Genomic DNA, 15683 nt, shown 5'->3' on the forward strand with positions numbered 1-15683 from the left:
ATGGGCCCCACAGAATGCTAGAAATAACTCACTTCCCTCTTCCATTTATAGATGCAGGACAGTAATGTTCAGAGAAAAGCACCTGTACAAATGTTACTAGGTCTAAAATGATTCTGCGTGGTGTCAGAAAACAAAACCAGATGGTATTAAAAATGGCAGTGACGGCTTTGACGTGAAAAGTTTGTCAGCTAGTCCCCGTATGTACACCCTTGCCTTGCCATCTCTATCTTCCTTGTTTCCCCTAAGCCTGAGCCCTGGTCTGATATTCCTTGTCAAACTCAAACCAGTCCTCCCATACTAGCCTGTTCTTACTGGCCTCTAAGAAGTCCCCAGATCTGTGTACTTAAATCGTAAGAGGCTTGGCCTTCAGGAGCTCCCAAGATCTGCACCTTCTCATCTGAAGCCTCTCCCTGAACACCTGCTCGCACACACTGCCTTCCTCTCTGGAGGCAGACGTGCTCCCACTCCCTTTGCTCTTCCGTCCTGTGTCTGCCTCTGGTTCTTTGCCAGGTCCAGGCCAAGGCCGCTCTTAGTCTTGGCTCACCCAATACCATCCCTCTTGCTTTTAAATTTTCTTAAATTTAACTTCATCTCAGAAGCCTGTCCCAACCAACTTAAGTGACATCACCTGTGATTCTTATTCCAAGGTAATATGCTTTATTATGAAGCATATTTATGGAGGTAGTAAAATGCTTTATTCCTTTGATAAGACTAAGCTACTAGTATCCTAAATTGTCCTGTGCAGTGTCCTTTATAAGCAGAGGGGTCCTGAAGATGTTCATGGCAAAGATGGAGAACGGATCTTTAATGACTATTCCCCATTTTTCCTGTAAGAATTATAAAACCATTTACATATACCGTTAGAATGTGCCATGAATGTGCATCTGGTCTTCTTCCTCCCTATACTTATTCTCGGTTCAGTCAGTCAGCAAATATTTACCAAGTGTCTAGGGCTCCCCACTGTAGTGTGCATTGGTACAGGCATTGAAAAACAAAGGCCAACGTGGAACCATCAGCCAAGGAGCTGGTGTTTCGTGGGAAGGATGGCACACATACTGTATCTGGTGCCCTCACCACTTTATTTTGATCTAAGTCGCCTTCGCTGTGGGAACAGCGGGACAGGTCCCACCACTGCCTCCTTCTGCAACTCGGATATTGTTCTTCCCACCAAAAGCTGCAAGGAGAGGTCCTTTTCTCATTTATGTATAAACAGGTACCAGTTTTGATTTTATTTCATATTAACATACATGAACATCAAAATGAGAAATGCACAATTTAACCATTCAACAGCATCTTACTCCAAAAGAACACTATATTCATATTAAACATTTATACAGTCTTTCCACCTCACTTTACAAATGTCAACCACAGTCCAGCCTTTCTCACACACAAGTCTAGTTTTGCTCTTTAGAAATCACCGTTCAGTGTCCTGCTGGCAGACTCCAGGGCGTGCCCTACGAGCCCCTATGGCAGAGAGCAGCCAGCCTCCCCAAGCAGTGGCAGGGCTCACCCCGTGGCCCTGCAGTCTCCTGCCAGAGAACTGTGTATCTGACATACGCAGTTGAGACCGAAGGCTGTAGGGCAGGATTACCTCGCAGTCATGGGAAGGAAGGGGACCACGGCCAGGAGAAACCCCAAACGATGGAAGTCCCCTCCACAACCCTCCTGGGACAGACTTAACACTGGAGCTCTTGCTTTCATTTCTTAAAAATGTTCCACAGTTATGACCAGACTCTGGAGAACAAGTGAGCTCTTCCATGCTTGGTGTATACAGAACACCTCAAAAATTACTCCTTGAGAATGTCTGATTACACCCCAGATTTAAATGTATGTGAAAAACTAACATCATTTAACAGAACTTTTTCCTTACAGGAACACTGAGCTCCCTATGCAGTGTCCTCTCTTTCTGCCTTCATTTTACACCCGGATCACAGCACGTTACCCGTGCATGAGCAAGCGGTTCTGTTACGTGCTGCTTGGAATCATCATGAGCAAGTCCGTTCTGAATCACATCATTCATTCTGTGCTGGTTTCAGCAGTCATCATAGGAAACATGAAGTCACATCCTAGTCGAAGGACTATCCATTTCTCAAACACAGAAAAACCTGAGATATGAGTCAGCAACTAGCTACACTTACAGTAAAGAAAAATGACAACACCCCCATCCCCCCCCCCAAAAGCTGCTGACGTGAATTAAGGCTTCAAAAGAGGACCATACTGTAGCTGACAAGACTCAAGCCGGGAAGTTTAAAAGCAGGTATGTACTAATCACTTGTGTACTTGTTCCAATTAACTCCTCTATTTTCAGCTGCCAGGATTGAGTCCATACAGTGATTGTAGGTCAAAGACTGAGAGACCACCTTGGTCCCACTCCATTTTGATATGTCCTTTCTACTAAAAAAAAAAAAAAAAAAAAAAAAATGCCGGGGATACTTTCTGAGAATAGTTTGACTGTGGCTTCCCACTCTGCTCACAACAAAAGCCAGCCACCTTCCCCTCACCTTCCTACACTGTTTTATTCAGAACCTTCCTCATTGAACTAGCCTCTCAGCCCTATTAGTAAATCGGGAAGTGTGAGGAAATTACAGAACTATCTCCTTCATCACAGGCTCAGGGGAACAAAACTATTGAGAAAAATGAGTTTCCTGGCTCTCCTTAGCAATTTTAATTCTTTAATCTTTCCAGAGCTTTTCTCCCTCCTGATAGTTTCCTGTAAAAGTCTACCTGTTAGGTTTTTTACAAAAACCTATCTGTGCAAAGAAACCGAAATGGAAAAAAATCTACTTTGGCCAAGAACTTGAAGGTGCTGCTGTTCTACCAACCCAAATAAATTCACAGCTGGCTTCAACCAAGTTCTTTATTTAAAGGATTAACAACCCCATTTGGAACAATTCTTTGATTCACACGGAGGGAGGAAGACTCGTTTAGCCTCCCGACCTACCTTAAATCATTACGAGGCCAGGTCCCTGGCTGTTCAATTGAATCCTAGACAGTCCCCCTTCTCTTCATCAAGCCGAGAAGAAAAAATTAACTACCACCATCCAGGCCCAATTGGAAATTTGTGGAGAGACAGTCTGAATTGGCCTGTAAAGTGTGACTAGCTACCTACCTATTCACAATGCCTAGAAGATAGGCTACCGGACTCGGTAGTGGTGAAAGCCCCGACTTTCAGTCTGAGGTACTGGGTTTGCTCTGAAGTCGACCTTGGCAAGGCCCCTAATGGTGTGTGTGCAGCAAAATGAGGCTCGCGGCACTCGGCTGCCACGTGAGCTTGGGTGTGCGAGTCCGCTTTGGATGGGCTCGTTTCTCTTGCGTTTACGGTGAGGTTCTGTCCCTGATGGGGTCTACCCACCCAACCCACGAGCTGGCTCAGTCTCAGCGCTAAGGTGCACTACGGAGGGGGCCGGACAGGGGCTAGCATTCGAGAGCTCTTGTTAGCACAACACGAACATGGGAGGGCATGTCATCCTCCACCACCCAACCTGGGACTCAGTAGGAACAAGAGGATGTGCAATGCGCTGCGTACAATTTCTCATCTGGCGGGGAAGACATCTAGCATCTGCCCGTCCACTCTTGTTGAGAAAGCGCAGCTGCTCAAGTACGGACGCTGAGAGAGCAGCTGTGTTGATCCATCATTTGCTTTTACACCATAGCTCCATTTTCCAAAAATATATATGTATGTACATATATATATTTCAGATTTACAGGGAATATTTTTGTGAACAAGAAAGTACTGTCCATAGAAGCCCACAGGGTCTTCCTTCTCAGGAGACCTCAATGATTTCCATGCTGCCCGAAAAGCTGGACTGGCTGCCCACTTTGCCCAGTTCTTCCCGAGACCTGTTCTCCGACATGATGCTCTCGCCGAATTCCATCTGGCAGCTTCTGCGCTTCAGCTGCTTTTCGAACGGGCTCTCCTCGTGCCAGCTCCGCCGGGAGTCAGCCCTGTCGCTGGGCTTCTGCCGCCGGCGCACGGAGTAGAGTGGGTCACCGCAGGTGGGCAGCTGGCTGCAGCTGTAGGCCGAGTAGCCACCGCTGCCCCCATAGACGGCTGAGGCTGAGCAGAAGCGAGGGGGCTCCGGGCCGAAATACCAGCTGCCGGTCAGGGAAGGGGCAGAGGTGTGGGGAGCCAAGATGTCAGAGTGCCAGCCCTTGAGGCCCAGGCCGGCGGCGGACTTGGCGAGGTGCTGCTGGCTGGCGGACAGGCCGAAGAGGAAGCTGGCGGGGCGGTTGTCCTCCACGCTCCCGCTCCGCTGCAGCGGGGAGAAGAGGGGCCGCGGGGCAGCGCCCCCCGCGCTGGTTCTTCCCGTGTGCAGCCGCTTCCCCGGGCCCTCGGGGGGCCTGGCCGGCTGAGGCTTCTCGGGGAGGCTGGCTTCCTCCTTGTCCGGGCTGCTCTCGGGGGTCTGCTCCGACACCTCCTCCACCGGAGAGAACTGGCAGAGCTTGGTGGCCCCCTCCAGACTCACAGAAGGCTTGTAGTATTCCAGAGCCTCTTCTGAGGACGGGAAACCGTGCAAGGACGCCGCCACGCTGGCGGAGTACGAAAGGGATTTGATGTCCAGAGAGAAGGAGCGCTTGAGCTTACTGCTGTCCTCTCGCTTGCTGGAGGGCAGGTGGAGGCCGCTGAGTGCCTGCACCAGGGGGCCGTCCTCCAGCAGCGAGGGCTGCGGGCTGGGCGCGCCAGTGGGATGTGCGGGCCGCTGTCCCACCGCCTCAGAGGGAGCACAGTTGGCACAGGGTGGGCTGAGGCCCAGCTCGTGCTTCTGAGCACCCTCGGAGCCCGCAGGGACAGCTTCATGGGGCTTCTCCAGGTGCAGCAGCTTGAGTTTGCTCTTTGGCCCTGATGCACCCGACTGGTTCTTGATCTTCTTCTCATAGTCTAGGAGCTGGCCCAGAAAATTAAAGTTTGGAGATATAGTAGGTCTTTTTTCTTTCACAAATCTGTGAAGAGAGCAAAGGCACAAAAATTGTAAATTTTGCAGCTGCACTTTATCTTTAAAATAGCTAGAAAATAGAATATTAAGTAAAAGGGAATTATTAGAGCCTCCAAGATACCTATGGGAAGATGACTGGTATGAAAGTTCAGGGAGACATACATGTCCCTGGAGCATGCTAGAAAGACAGGGGACAGGCCCCCAAAGCTCTAGTTTCAGCCTTCTTATTTTCAAGGACCCAGAGTTTCCAATGCAACTGACAAGCGAAGATTCTGTCCTAACCACCCCAACCCCAGCGCTGGGGCCGCCGCCATCAGAAGTAGAGTGACAGCCACTCTCCAGCTTTCCCTGTATCGTGCCTTCTCAAAGTCCCCCCAGTCACTTCCTCAGGACATTGTATGTTTTAATTAATGACAAGAAAAGCAGTTATCAGGTGACCAAAGCATCAATGCACACACTCGAGTTCCTTCTGTCTTCAGCATGACAGAGTCATCAGCTCTCAGGCAGCTCTGTGTGCTAAGCACTGGGCTACTGCATTAGACAGAGTATTATCTCATTCAGTCCCCAAAACTACCCATGTCAGGGGGTATGTTATCCCATCATATAGGGACACAAAGTCCGTAAGTGACTTGCCCAGAATCACACAGCTGGGATTCAAAACCAGGCCTAATGTCTGGGTCCATTTTTATAACCACTGTGTTAAAAAGAATCATCAAGGGGTAAAAACTAGTAATAAATAGCTTTTATGTTTAATTGTGGAAACAGACTCTTAGACGAATTCATTGGCTACTGACCTTCACAGACACCCTGCCAAAGATGCAGGAGTGAAACCACACTGAGGATTTGTATTTGAATACAGATAGAGGAAAATCACAAACTCCTTGGAAATCAAGTAACCTAAAGCAAATTGAGGTCAGAAACAACTGGCCCCACCGTAACAAATATAAACGTAGGGTCCTCGTTTAAGACTTGGTAACGTGACAGAAGAGTGCCTTTCCTTCTGCTTCCGAAATGGTGCCAGAAGCCCTGTGGGGAAAACAGCCTGACTGGGGGACGAGGGAACTGATGGAAACGAAGGTAGGACCCTTCTCCTCCAGGCTCGCTCCTCGAATGAGAAGCTGCTCGGGTAGTACGTTTCTTTCCAGATCTTCCAATGTGAGAAAAAAGTCCAATTGTTACAACAGTCCTGCTTCCTGCCACCCTATGTACTGGCTCTCTATCACACGGAAACTCCCCACCTCTACCCGCTAAGCGCACAGGGGCCCCCGATTGACCCAGGGCACAAACCCCGGTCCTGTGCGCACTTGCCACTTGCCTGCCCTCCACTTGGCCCAAGGGTGGGGAGAGCGATCCAGTGAAAACGCAGACTCTCGGCAACTCTAGAATGCAGGACATTGGACTCAGTAAACATATTTTGACAATTACTTGCTCTCGGGCTTTTTCCTCACAGTGATGGAGGCACAAAGCTGGAAGCAGGAGGAGGAATTCTGTAATGGGTAATCTGCTGGAGTTTTTTTTCCTCAGATATACTTCCCCAGTTAGGAAAAGATATAAACTCACTTAATAGGATGGTGTTCTGTTTAGATTTACTGTTCCTAGAAATTAGAAAGTAGCTGAAGATGAACCCAACACGAGTTTGGGTGGAATTCATACTAACTTATACAAGTGCATTCTTCTCTGGTCTTTGAAAAACCATTTAAAAATCCAGTCACCTGTACGGCATGTAACTAAAATAGTCCTGATTTGCTTTAATTTGGTTACACGCCCTCCTCTCCCTTCACACTTCAGGTCAAATGAAAAGCCTGTCGCACAAGACGCATTCTGGCCCTCACCTGTAAGCTTCATCTAAGGACATGTCCATCCTCTTCATGATGTAGGCGATGGCGATGGTGGCCGAGCGGGAGATGCCGGCTAAGCAGTGCACCAGGACGCGCCCGTTGGAGGCCTTGGCTTTCTCTGCAGGAGTCAAATTCAAAAAGGGTCACTAAGCACAACTATAGTCAACGGTGAGATCTTGCTGCCAGGTACTTCCTTTCATCTAATAACTCCAAGTAAATCTCATCTACTTACATATTGTTCCTTTCAATAGTTTCTTAGGGAGATAAAAGGAAGATCACTTCACCATTTACATACAGGACAGCAAAGGGCTAGACGTGTTAGTAAGCACTGAGTTCCCTAACTCAAGCTCGCCTCTTACTCGGTACCTTTCCCAATGGGTTTTTTACATTATTTTTAATAGAATAACTTTCCCTGGCTATATATCCTACATTATGATGACATGATTCTACTTCTTTAGTGTGGAAAATTTCAGAATGCAGAGAAGCGTAAAGAAAATAACTTTACCCATGTTGTCTGACACTCCAACTTCTTTCTAGTTAGGTAAGAGATACTACACTTTTTTCCAGTTTTGAGATATAACTGACATATAACATTGTACTTCAGTATAATGTTTTGCTACATATAAGAGGTATAATATTTTTAAAAATATTTTCTCATTTCAAACATGTGACACACATTACTAATTTAAGAATCAGGAGGGTGGGGAGGGAGAAGACTATCACCATATCGCATCAGAATGCAAAAAGATGCCCGTTCAGGGTACTTTTAAAATCCTGACCCATAGAACCTATCTTCCTATAGTTTAGACTTTTCTGTATGTCATAAAGTGGCTCAACTTTATTTGCTGAATTTAAGAAGAAAACCATGTGTATGCTATGAATCAGGTTTTCCCTTTAACGAGGACCAAGGGAACTTGAACCTTTCCTGGATATCCAGGAGTTCCTGACTGCATCATGTCTGCTCCCTACAACAGGGTAGGTGGGACTTTTGGACACTTAGAACCAAGAACATTCAGCCCAACGGTGCTGCCATCTCTCCCTGTTGAGGGGCTTCAGAAGCTACCTGTGGGAGTAAGTGAAGTTGCCTAGGCTGCCTGGAACCTGCTAACATGTCAGCCAGCACTAGGACTGCCTCACTTCGGAACAATGACACGCGCGCTTACCTATGAGCCGCGGTCGTGGAGCTCGATTCTCCCCTTTTCGCTCTTGTGTTAGCTGACACCACCAAAAGTTACCAAACCTTATGTCAAAATTCTTGTAATTCACAGATCTCCTGGGACTCTGCTCTGGCAGCTAAATAGTAATATAAGGCCTCTCCAGTCTCCCCACTTCTGTTATAGACATTACAAACTCCTAATGTATGTGATTATTCATGATGTACAAAACACATAGGACTTTCGGATAGTATATGAATAATCAGCTTTTCTCTAGATAGTGAAATCAAACATAATGAAACAGTAACAAATGGATATAAATTCTTGAGACAAAGAAATACGTACTATACAACATGATAATATATAAACCCATGTACATCAAGTCCCATGCCTTCCTGGGCCTCTACTGTTCTCTCCCTTGTCTCAACTACACAGTCCTCAGCCTATACTAATCTTAGTATTTCCACTTTTGCCTAGGCTGCTAAGAAGCTCAAAGCTGAGTCTTTCACTCAATTTCAATAGGGAACTGTAATTCAGATTTTATTGTACTTTTCTAGCCCCATATTACTTGGTTCTTGCCCTTTGATCCTATTTTAATGTGTATGTGTGTAATGTGTGTGTTTTTTTATCCTAGTCTCATACTGTAAGCTGCTTTAAATTCTTATTGGAAGTAGGCTGGATTTTAATTTTTTAATTTTATTTATTTAGCTAGTTAGAAAGTGTATGTATACTCAAGTAGGGAGGTGGAGAGCTGGAGGGGAGGTCGGGGGTGGGGGAGGGAGACAGAATCTTAAGCAGGCTCCATGCTCAGTGTGGAGCCTGACATGGGGCTCGATCTCACAACCCTGAGATCATGACCTGAGCCGAAATCAAGAGTCAGATGCTTAACGACTGAGCCACTCGTGACAATATTCTCTCAATTATCTGAAACAGTAATCTCAAAACAAGACTATAAGAACCTAGAAGGATCTTGCTTCTAATTACCTCAGAGGGCTTCACACTGGGCATATATTGTGCACCCAGTAAATACTGGCTAGCTGACTCATACATACCTTAAAAAGCAATCTTTATAGAAAATGTGAAAAGAGTTGGAAGGAAATAAAATGATGATAACAGATGTGTTAGGATGTTGAGGTTATAGCTTTCCTTTTCTCTGTTTTTCAAATATTCTGCATTGTACTTACATTGTTTTTACAATCATGACACTTCTGAGGATGTATTTTAGAAATCTAACTGAGGGGTACCTATGTGGCTCTCAGTCGGTTAAGCATCTGACTCTTGATTTCAGCTCAGGTCGTCATCTCAGGGTCATGGGATCAAGCCCCATGGGCTCAGCGGGGAGTCTGCTTAGGATTCTCTCTCTCTCCCTTTGCTGTGCCCCTCCCCACCCTGTGCATGCACATGCTCTAATAAATACATAAATCTTAAAAAAAAATTCTAACTGAAAAGTATTACACTGGATTGGGGTTCGGCTCTTGACAGAAATGAGTCCTAAAGGGAGTCTTAAAGGAAGTCACACACACAGGGACCTGGCAGAGAGAAGGAAAAGGTGTGCTGGGTGGCCATGCAGGAGGACCCAATAGGCCACTCAGCCAACAGTCCACCAGGGCCACTGCACATGCGCCATGGGGCGGGGTGGGTGCAGCAGAGGGTTGCTAGAAAGAAGGTTTCAAAGGTGGGGAGTAGGGGCTGGAGGGCTGGGAATGTCAGGCTAAAGACTGAAGGTTGCTGAACGGGGGGCAGCAAAAGCATGGACGGTGACAACTGGAAAGAAGAAAAGCATGCTGTCACTACAGGAGCTCAAGAATAAAAATCGAGGTCAAAAAAGGGCAGAGAGGATAACAAATGGGTAAAGGGGAGCCAGTGAGGATGAGACTTATAAAGGCTAAAAATAAAGAAGCAATCATTGCGCTTACAGAGGACAGCTCTAAGAAAAAAAAACTGAAAGAACTTCTCAGAGGATCATTTGTAAAACTGCTATTTAGTAAGACCAGTTATGAGGACAAGGTATTCTCCGTCTGTTACTTACTTTAATCATCACAACTCCCCTCTAAGTACATATACTATCTTCCATTTCCAGTTCAGGAAGCTGAGAAGCTTACACCAGTCACTTAACTAGTAACCAGGGAAGGCAGGACCCAAATACAATTTGGCTCCAAAGTACATGCCCTGAGTCACCTCCCTGTAGGGCCCATGCAAACTCAGGATGCAGGGCGGAAGCCGAGGGCAGGGTGAGGAGGGAGAGCGCCAGAGGAGCAGCCAGCCGGGACCGGACACCTTGAGAGTGTCCCACAGTCCCAGGCAACCCCAGCTCACTGCTGCCCATGGGAACTAAAAATAAAGACAAAACTCCATGAACACTTGAGTCCTCCCAACAAACCCAGAAATTTGTTGAAATTTACCTCAATAATAAAGAGACAAAACCCCCACAATCCTGTAAGTCACTCAGCCCTGGTAAGGGGGCAGTTTTCCCACTGTGCACCCTGCCAGAACTGACCAAGGCAGAGAGCACGGTGGAGGCCAGCAACCACTGTGACCGTGTGCAGGACTTCGAAGGTTCACACTGAATTACCGGGCTGGGGGCGCGGGGAGCAATGGCCCTAGTAAATAGGGCTGAGCAAGTGAAATACTGGGAAGTATAAATATTTTCAGATATTACTAATAAGTTAGAATACGTATTTGGGTGTGCTTAACCAAGCTGGAACATGGTAAATTCCTTCTGTCTAAACTAAGTGGCAGGATGACCCCAAGGTCTACCAGGAAAGAAACAAGCAAGCTGGGGCAAAGTTACTCATTTTCTCTTTTCTGCTAACCCTCCTAAAGCTCGAACACTGAGATGAGGTCTCTTCTAAATAGGTCCTGAAACTGCACTTTTAGCTGAGATTAGAGCCAAATGTCTCTGGATTGACATGACAATCAATAGGAACATTAACTTTAAGTGTTACCTTCTAAATAAGCAAAAACAAGGATATACTGAATACTTCCTAGAAATACAGCGGTGGGGCTGATTCATTTGGGAGTTTCATTTGTGAATATTATAAAGTGAATTATCTAAGCCATTTATCTTCTGACATTTCAAAGAATGCATCCTAGTTAAAGATGAAAACTTGGCAATCTGGAATCTTGAAGGGAAAAAAAAAAAGGAGAACTGTTTTGGAATTACTCAAAGTTCCAAAAGCATTATCTAGAAATTCCTCTCAGATGAAAGGTATAGTTGAGAGGCTTAATGTACATAATTTCAGATTTTAAAGGGAACCAGTTCTTTTCTTAATTACAGTAACAAATTCAGAGTATTTAATGCGGAGTGCTCAAGCTTATGTGACTAGAGGAAGAAAACATCACGAACTTCTCACATGGAACATCAGGAACAAAGGGGCTCCTCGTGCTGGTCGAGAGCAAACAGTAGATCTCCCCTGTTCAGCCACTTGTCACTAAAACTGCATTTCAAATACACATCACCAGTTTCCCAGACCAGATCTGATCCTGAGGCACCAAAATGTCACCAAGCACCAGGACTGACAGGCCCACAAGCAGAACACAACACAGGACGGGATCAGGGAGTTTTTTTAGATCTCCTACTACTTGAAATTATTGGCACTTGGACTAAGGCTTACAAGTCTCGTGACATAAAGATGGGATTTGTTTTCACAGGATTTGACTTTTCTCTGGGGAGAACATAGCAGCGAGGTGAAACCAGTTTAAGGAATGCCACCAAAGCTTCCAAGAGTCATTTATGGGATCTGAAAAAATGGCTAAAGTTTAATCCCAGAAGTTTAACTGATTTTCAAACACTTGCCAACATAATCACAGATCTCATCAGGATTAACCTCCTGGTGTTCAGGAAGCCAGAATGTCACAAGGCAGTCCCTCAGCAACAGCATGGCACACATGTCACCTTGGCCACTGAGTAAGATAAGCAGCAGCATGTGTTGTTCCTAGACTTACGGAATCTCTGAAATAGGCTCCTTTCCTCTAAAGACGAAAAAGGGAAGGAAGGGGTACACCTGTATATGAGACTATACATAACCCAGAGGACTTGTAATACTACTGGAGCTACTTACCAATGAAGTCGACTGATTTGTCCAACCACGGCAAAATTTTCTCACAAAAGCTGTCATTCACAGGCACTCGCAGGAAATGAGACTCAGGGATAAAGTCGGGCTTAGGACAGGTATTGCTGGCATTTAACACGTAACTAATCCCATTCTGTTGCATCAGCTCCTGTGGAGGGAGAGAACAATTAAAGCGATCAACACACCAGCGCAATCATTTTGGAAGAGTGAAGTTTAATGATAGGAATTACTGGTTTCCTTGAAATCAGCGTTAATTCAATCAGTGAAATCCAAAAACCGAGCACAGTGACATTTAGACACTTTAGTTTAAAGCAGAATTGTTTTTAAGGGCAAAGAAAGGCTGTTTAAAATAGCATGCTTAAAGGGATACATGGCTGGCTCAGAGACTGAGCGTCTGACACTTGGTTTCAGCTGAAGTCATGATCTTGTGGGTCATGAGATCGAGCCCGGTGTTGGGGTCCACGATCATCAGGGAGTCTGCTTGAGATTCTCTCCCTCTGCCTGTCCCCCAATTCTCTTGCGTGCACACGCAACTCCATTTCTCTCAAATAAGTAAATCTTTAAAATAAAATAGTATGCTTGAAGATCACACATCATTAATATAATCAACTCTCTTATCTTCATTACTGAGAAAGAAGTGGAAGAATACAAAATAAAACCAGGACAGTTTACTATGACTTTACAGAGTATAGGTATACACAATAAGAACATTTTCTTCCCAAATGGAACATACTGGTTGTTCTCAAAGATAAAGTCCTAGGCAGTCTTGTCACTCTGAATACTCTCTTAAAAGACTGAATCTATTGCCATTGCTTTAATTATCAGTTCTACACGTTGACAACTTTTAAATACACATTCTCTGTAATTTCCAACCCGTCTTTCCAACTACCTACTGGGTATCTCTGTTTGCATGTTCCTCAGGCCCTTCAAACTCAAAATGTCAGAAACTCAACACATTATCTCTCTGGGCCCCCAAGTCCCATTTCCTCTCTGTCACCAGAAGTTGGTTTATGGTAATACCATCTACCCAGACACCTGAGCTAGAAAATATGATCAAGTCATCTGTTTTCCTTCACGACCCCCATCCAGATGGTTGCCAGATCCTTTTGGTATCCACCTCCCATTTGTCCTCTCCTCTCTGTTCCCTGCTGCTCCTCAGCCAGCGGGCAGCCACAACAACAAATGAGCCACCAGGGAGCTCCTGGAAGTTTGTGGTGTTTCATCTCTAAACCATGAGCAAAAACCAGAGTAATCTTTCTTATAATCAAACATGGGCTAAGTGCTTTGCCCACACTTCAATGTCACCGTGTCACTGCCTGCTCCTGTCCAAATCCCCCAACGTCACATGTGCACCCACCCTTCCATGCTGCCGTTCACGCCACTCCCGTGCTTTGGAGGCCCTGCTCCTCTCTTCCTGGTCACTCTCATCCACTTTTCTGGATTTGATGAAGTTAACCTTACTGTGCACTCCTTCCACTGATGCATAACTCACCATTGCACTCTCTGCCCTTCCGAAGCGCTTTGTTCAGAGTGCACTGCTGTTCTGAGCAGCTAATGCTGGCCTCTCCTAGCAAGGAGTGAGGTAGCGAGATCTGGGACTGACTCGCACTTGTTTTCCTACCTTCAGCACCAGGTACACAGTGGCACTCAATACGTGTTTGCTCAACCAACACCCTGTCCACTATTTCCCAGGCAAGCCCCCACAACTCCACTTCCTGTAGTTCAAAATGTTCTAAGCCTGAAATAATTCTCTTTTAAGCAACTCTGGTCATTTCTTGGAATGGTACCTCCTCTACAAATGTTTTCCAACTACCTGAAAGACAGTTGGTCATTTTCTTCCTATTTTCTCTCCTGAAATATGCCAATTCCCTAAACCTCTTCATTTACCACATAAGGCACAATAAGTGTATTTACACAAAGGTAGACTTAATAAATCCAAGCCATGTATGCAACCCTCTGAGACAATCATGTCAAGAAACAGTTTTGGGAACCAGGTGAGTTTCCTGGAGTGACCGACTGACCCTGGCACAGTGCCCCAGTCTTCTCATGCTTTCATGTGCTTCTGGTAGGTTCACAATCAGGTTGTGAAGATCTTAATGGTGTTTACTACAACTTTTCAACTTTTGTACGTGTAGCAAAGGTCACATTTGTTTTTCCATGCTGAGATTACTGCCACTTGATCAACCGCAGTATCTCCCATGTAAAATGGCAATGGGTCCCTCTGGAGTTAAGGAGCCTTTCAAGCCTTTCTTGCCAATGGTCCTTAAATGAATCATTTTATAGGCCCTTCTCCTATCCACCAACAGGACTACAGACTTACTAAAAGTGAAAGGAGGTAGTAACATCACTTTCTACCCAATTCAGTAATGAAGACCTAGAAGTTTCAGAAGATAACAGGCAGTTCTCCCTATGGACAAAACATGTTACAAATCTATAGTGACTGTCAAATTTGATTTCCCCATAGAAAGAGTGTAACAATGTATGCTTTTGACAAGTAGCTTCATAACCTACAGTTTATAGAAATGGCCACTGAGCCTAAATTCAATCAAAAAATATTTGTTGAGCACCTTTGCTAGAGGCTTATTAATAATATAATTATATTATGGTACATAATACATATTATTAAAATATCTACCAGAATAATATTTAACAGTTAATGAATCCCTACTATTTCCAAGTACTGTGCTGAACATTTAAATAGACAATCTCTTGAGGATGTGGAGAATGCGGAGCCCTCCTACACTGCTGGTGAGAATGCTAACTGGGGCAGCCATTCTGGAAAACAGTATGGAGTCTCCTCACAAAGTTAAAACTAGAACTATGATCCAGTAATTGCATTACTGGGTATTTACCCAAATAATACCAGAACACTAATTCAAAGGCATACATTCATCCTATGTTGTAGCAGCATTAATTACAATAGCCAAATTACGGAAGTAGCCCAAGTGTCCATGGATAGATGAAAGGATAAAGAAGATGTCACACACACACACACACACACACACACACACACAAATACTATTTGGTCATAAAAAAGAATGAAATCTTGCCATTTGCAATGATACGGATGGAGCTAGCTTAGCACATAATGCTAAATGATGTAAGTCAGAGAAAGATAAATGCCATATGATTTCAACTTCTATGTGGAATCTACAAAACAAACAAGGGAAGAAAAAGAGACAAAGCAAGAAACAAACTCTTAACTCCAGAGCACACCCTGTGGTTACCAGAGGGGAGTGAGTGGGGGATGAGGGAAATAGGTGATAGGGATGAAGAGGTGCACTTGTCCTGAGGAGCCCGGTGACTGACAAAGGGAAGTGCTGAGTCACTACAGCACACAGCTGGAAGTAACAGAATGCTGCATGTTAACGATGCTGGAATTAAAAACTTAACAAATATATAGACGGTCTCACTTAATCCTCACAACCACCCTCTGCCATGAGTACTATTATTATCCTCATTTTAAAAATGGGGGAACTGAGGTTTGGAAAGGCTGCATGTTTGCCAAGTCACACAGATAGCAAGTGATCTAGAGTCAAGATTCATATCCAAGTACATTTGTCTCCAGAATCCGTCCTGAGTCGCTATGCTCTCATGCAAGTTGGATGGAGCAACAAGGTGACTAGCCTACATACACACATTCTTTTTAACTAAATGAAGCAATATAAAGTTTAACTTCATTCT

At 45.0% G+C, this 15683-nt stretch overlaps 1 protein-coding gene across 3 annotated transcripts in view; it reads right to left on the minus strand.

Moving 5' to 3' along the window:
- Window positions 1-1200: 1200 nt before the first annotated feature.
- Window positions 1201-15683, minus strand: part of DUSP16 (dual specificity phosphatase 16) — a 79337-nt gene continuing 64854 nt past the window's right edge. For all 3 annotated transcript variants that reach the window (XM_080810020.1, XM_080810019.1, XM_080810018.1), the window contains 3 exons: window positions 11988-12147; window positions 6767-6890; window positions 1201-4941 (listed from right to left, as the gene is read on the minus strand). In XM_080810020.1, coding sequence (XP_080666146.1) covers window positions 3765-4941; window positions 6767-6890; window positions 11988-12147 — 1461 coding nt within the window. In that variant the 3' untranslated portion in view covers window positions 1201-3764. The remainder of the gene's footprint in view (window positions 4942-6766; window positions 6891-11987; window positions 12148-15683) is intronic.

This window comes from Martes martes, assembly GCF_963455335.1.
Source record: "Martes martes genome assembly, chromosome: 8".
NCBI lineage: Eukaryota > Metazoa > Chordata > Mammalia > Carnivora > Mustelidae > Martes > Martes martes.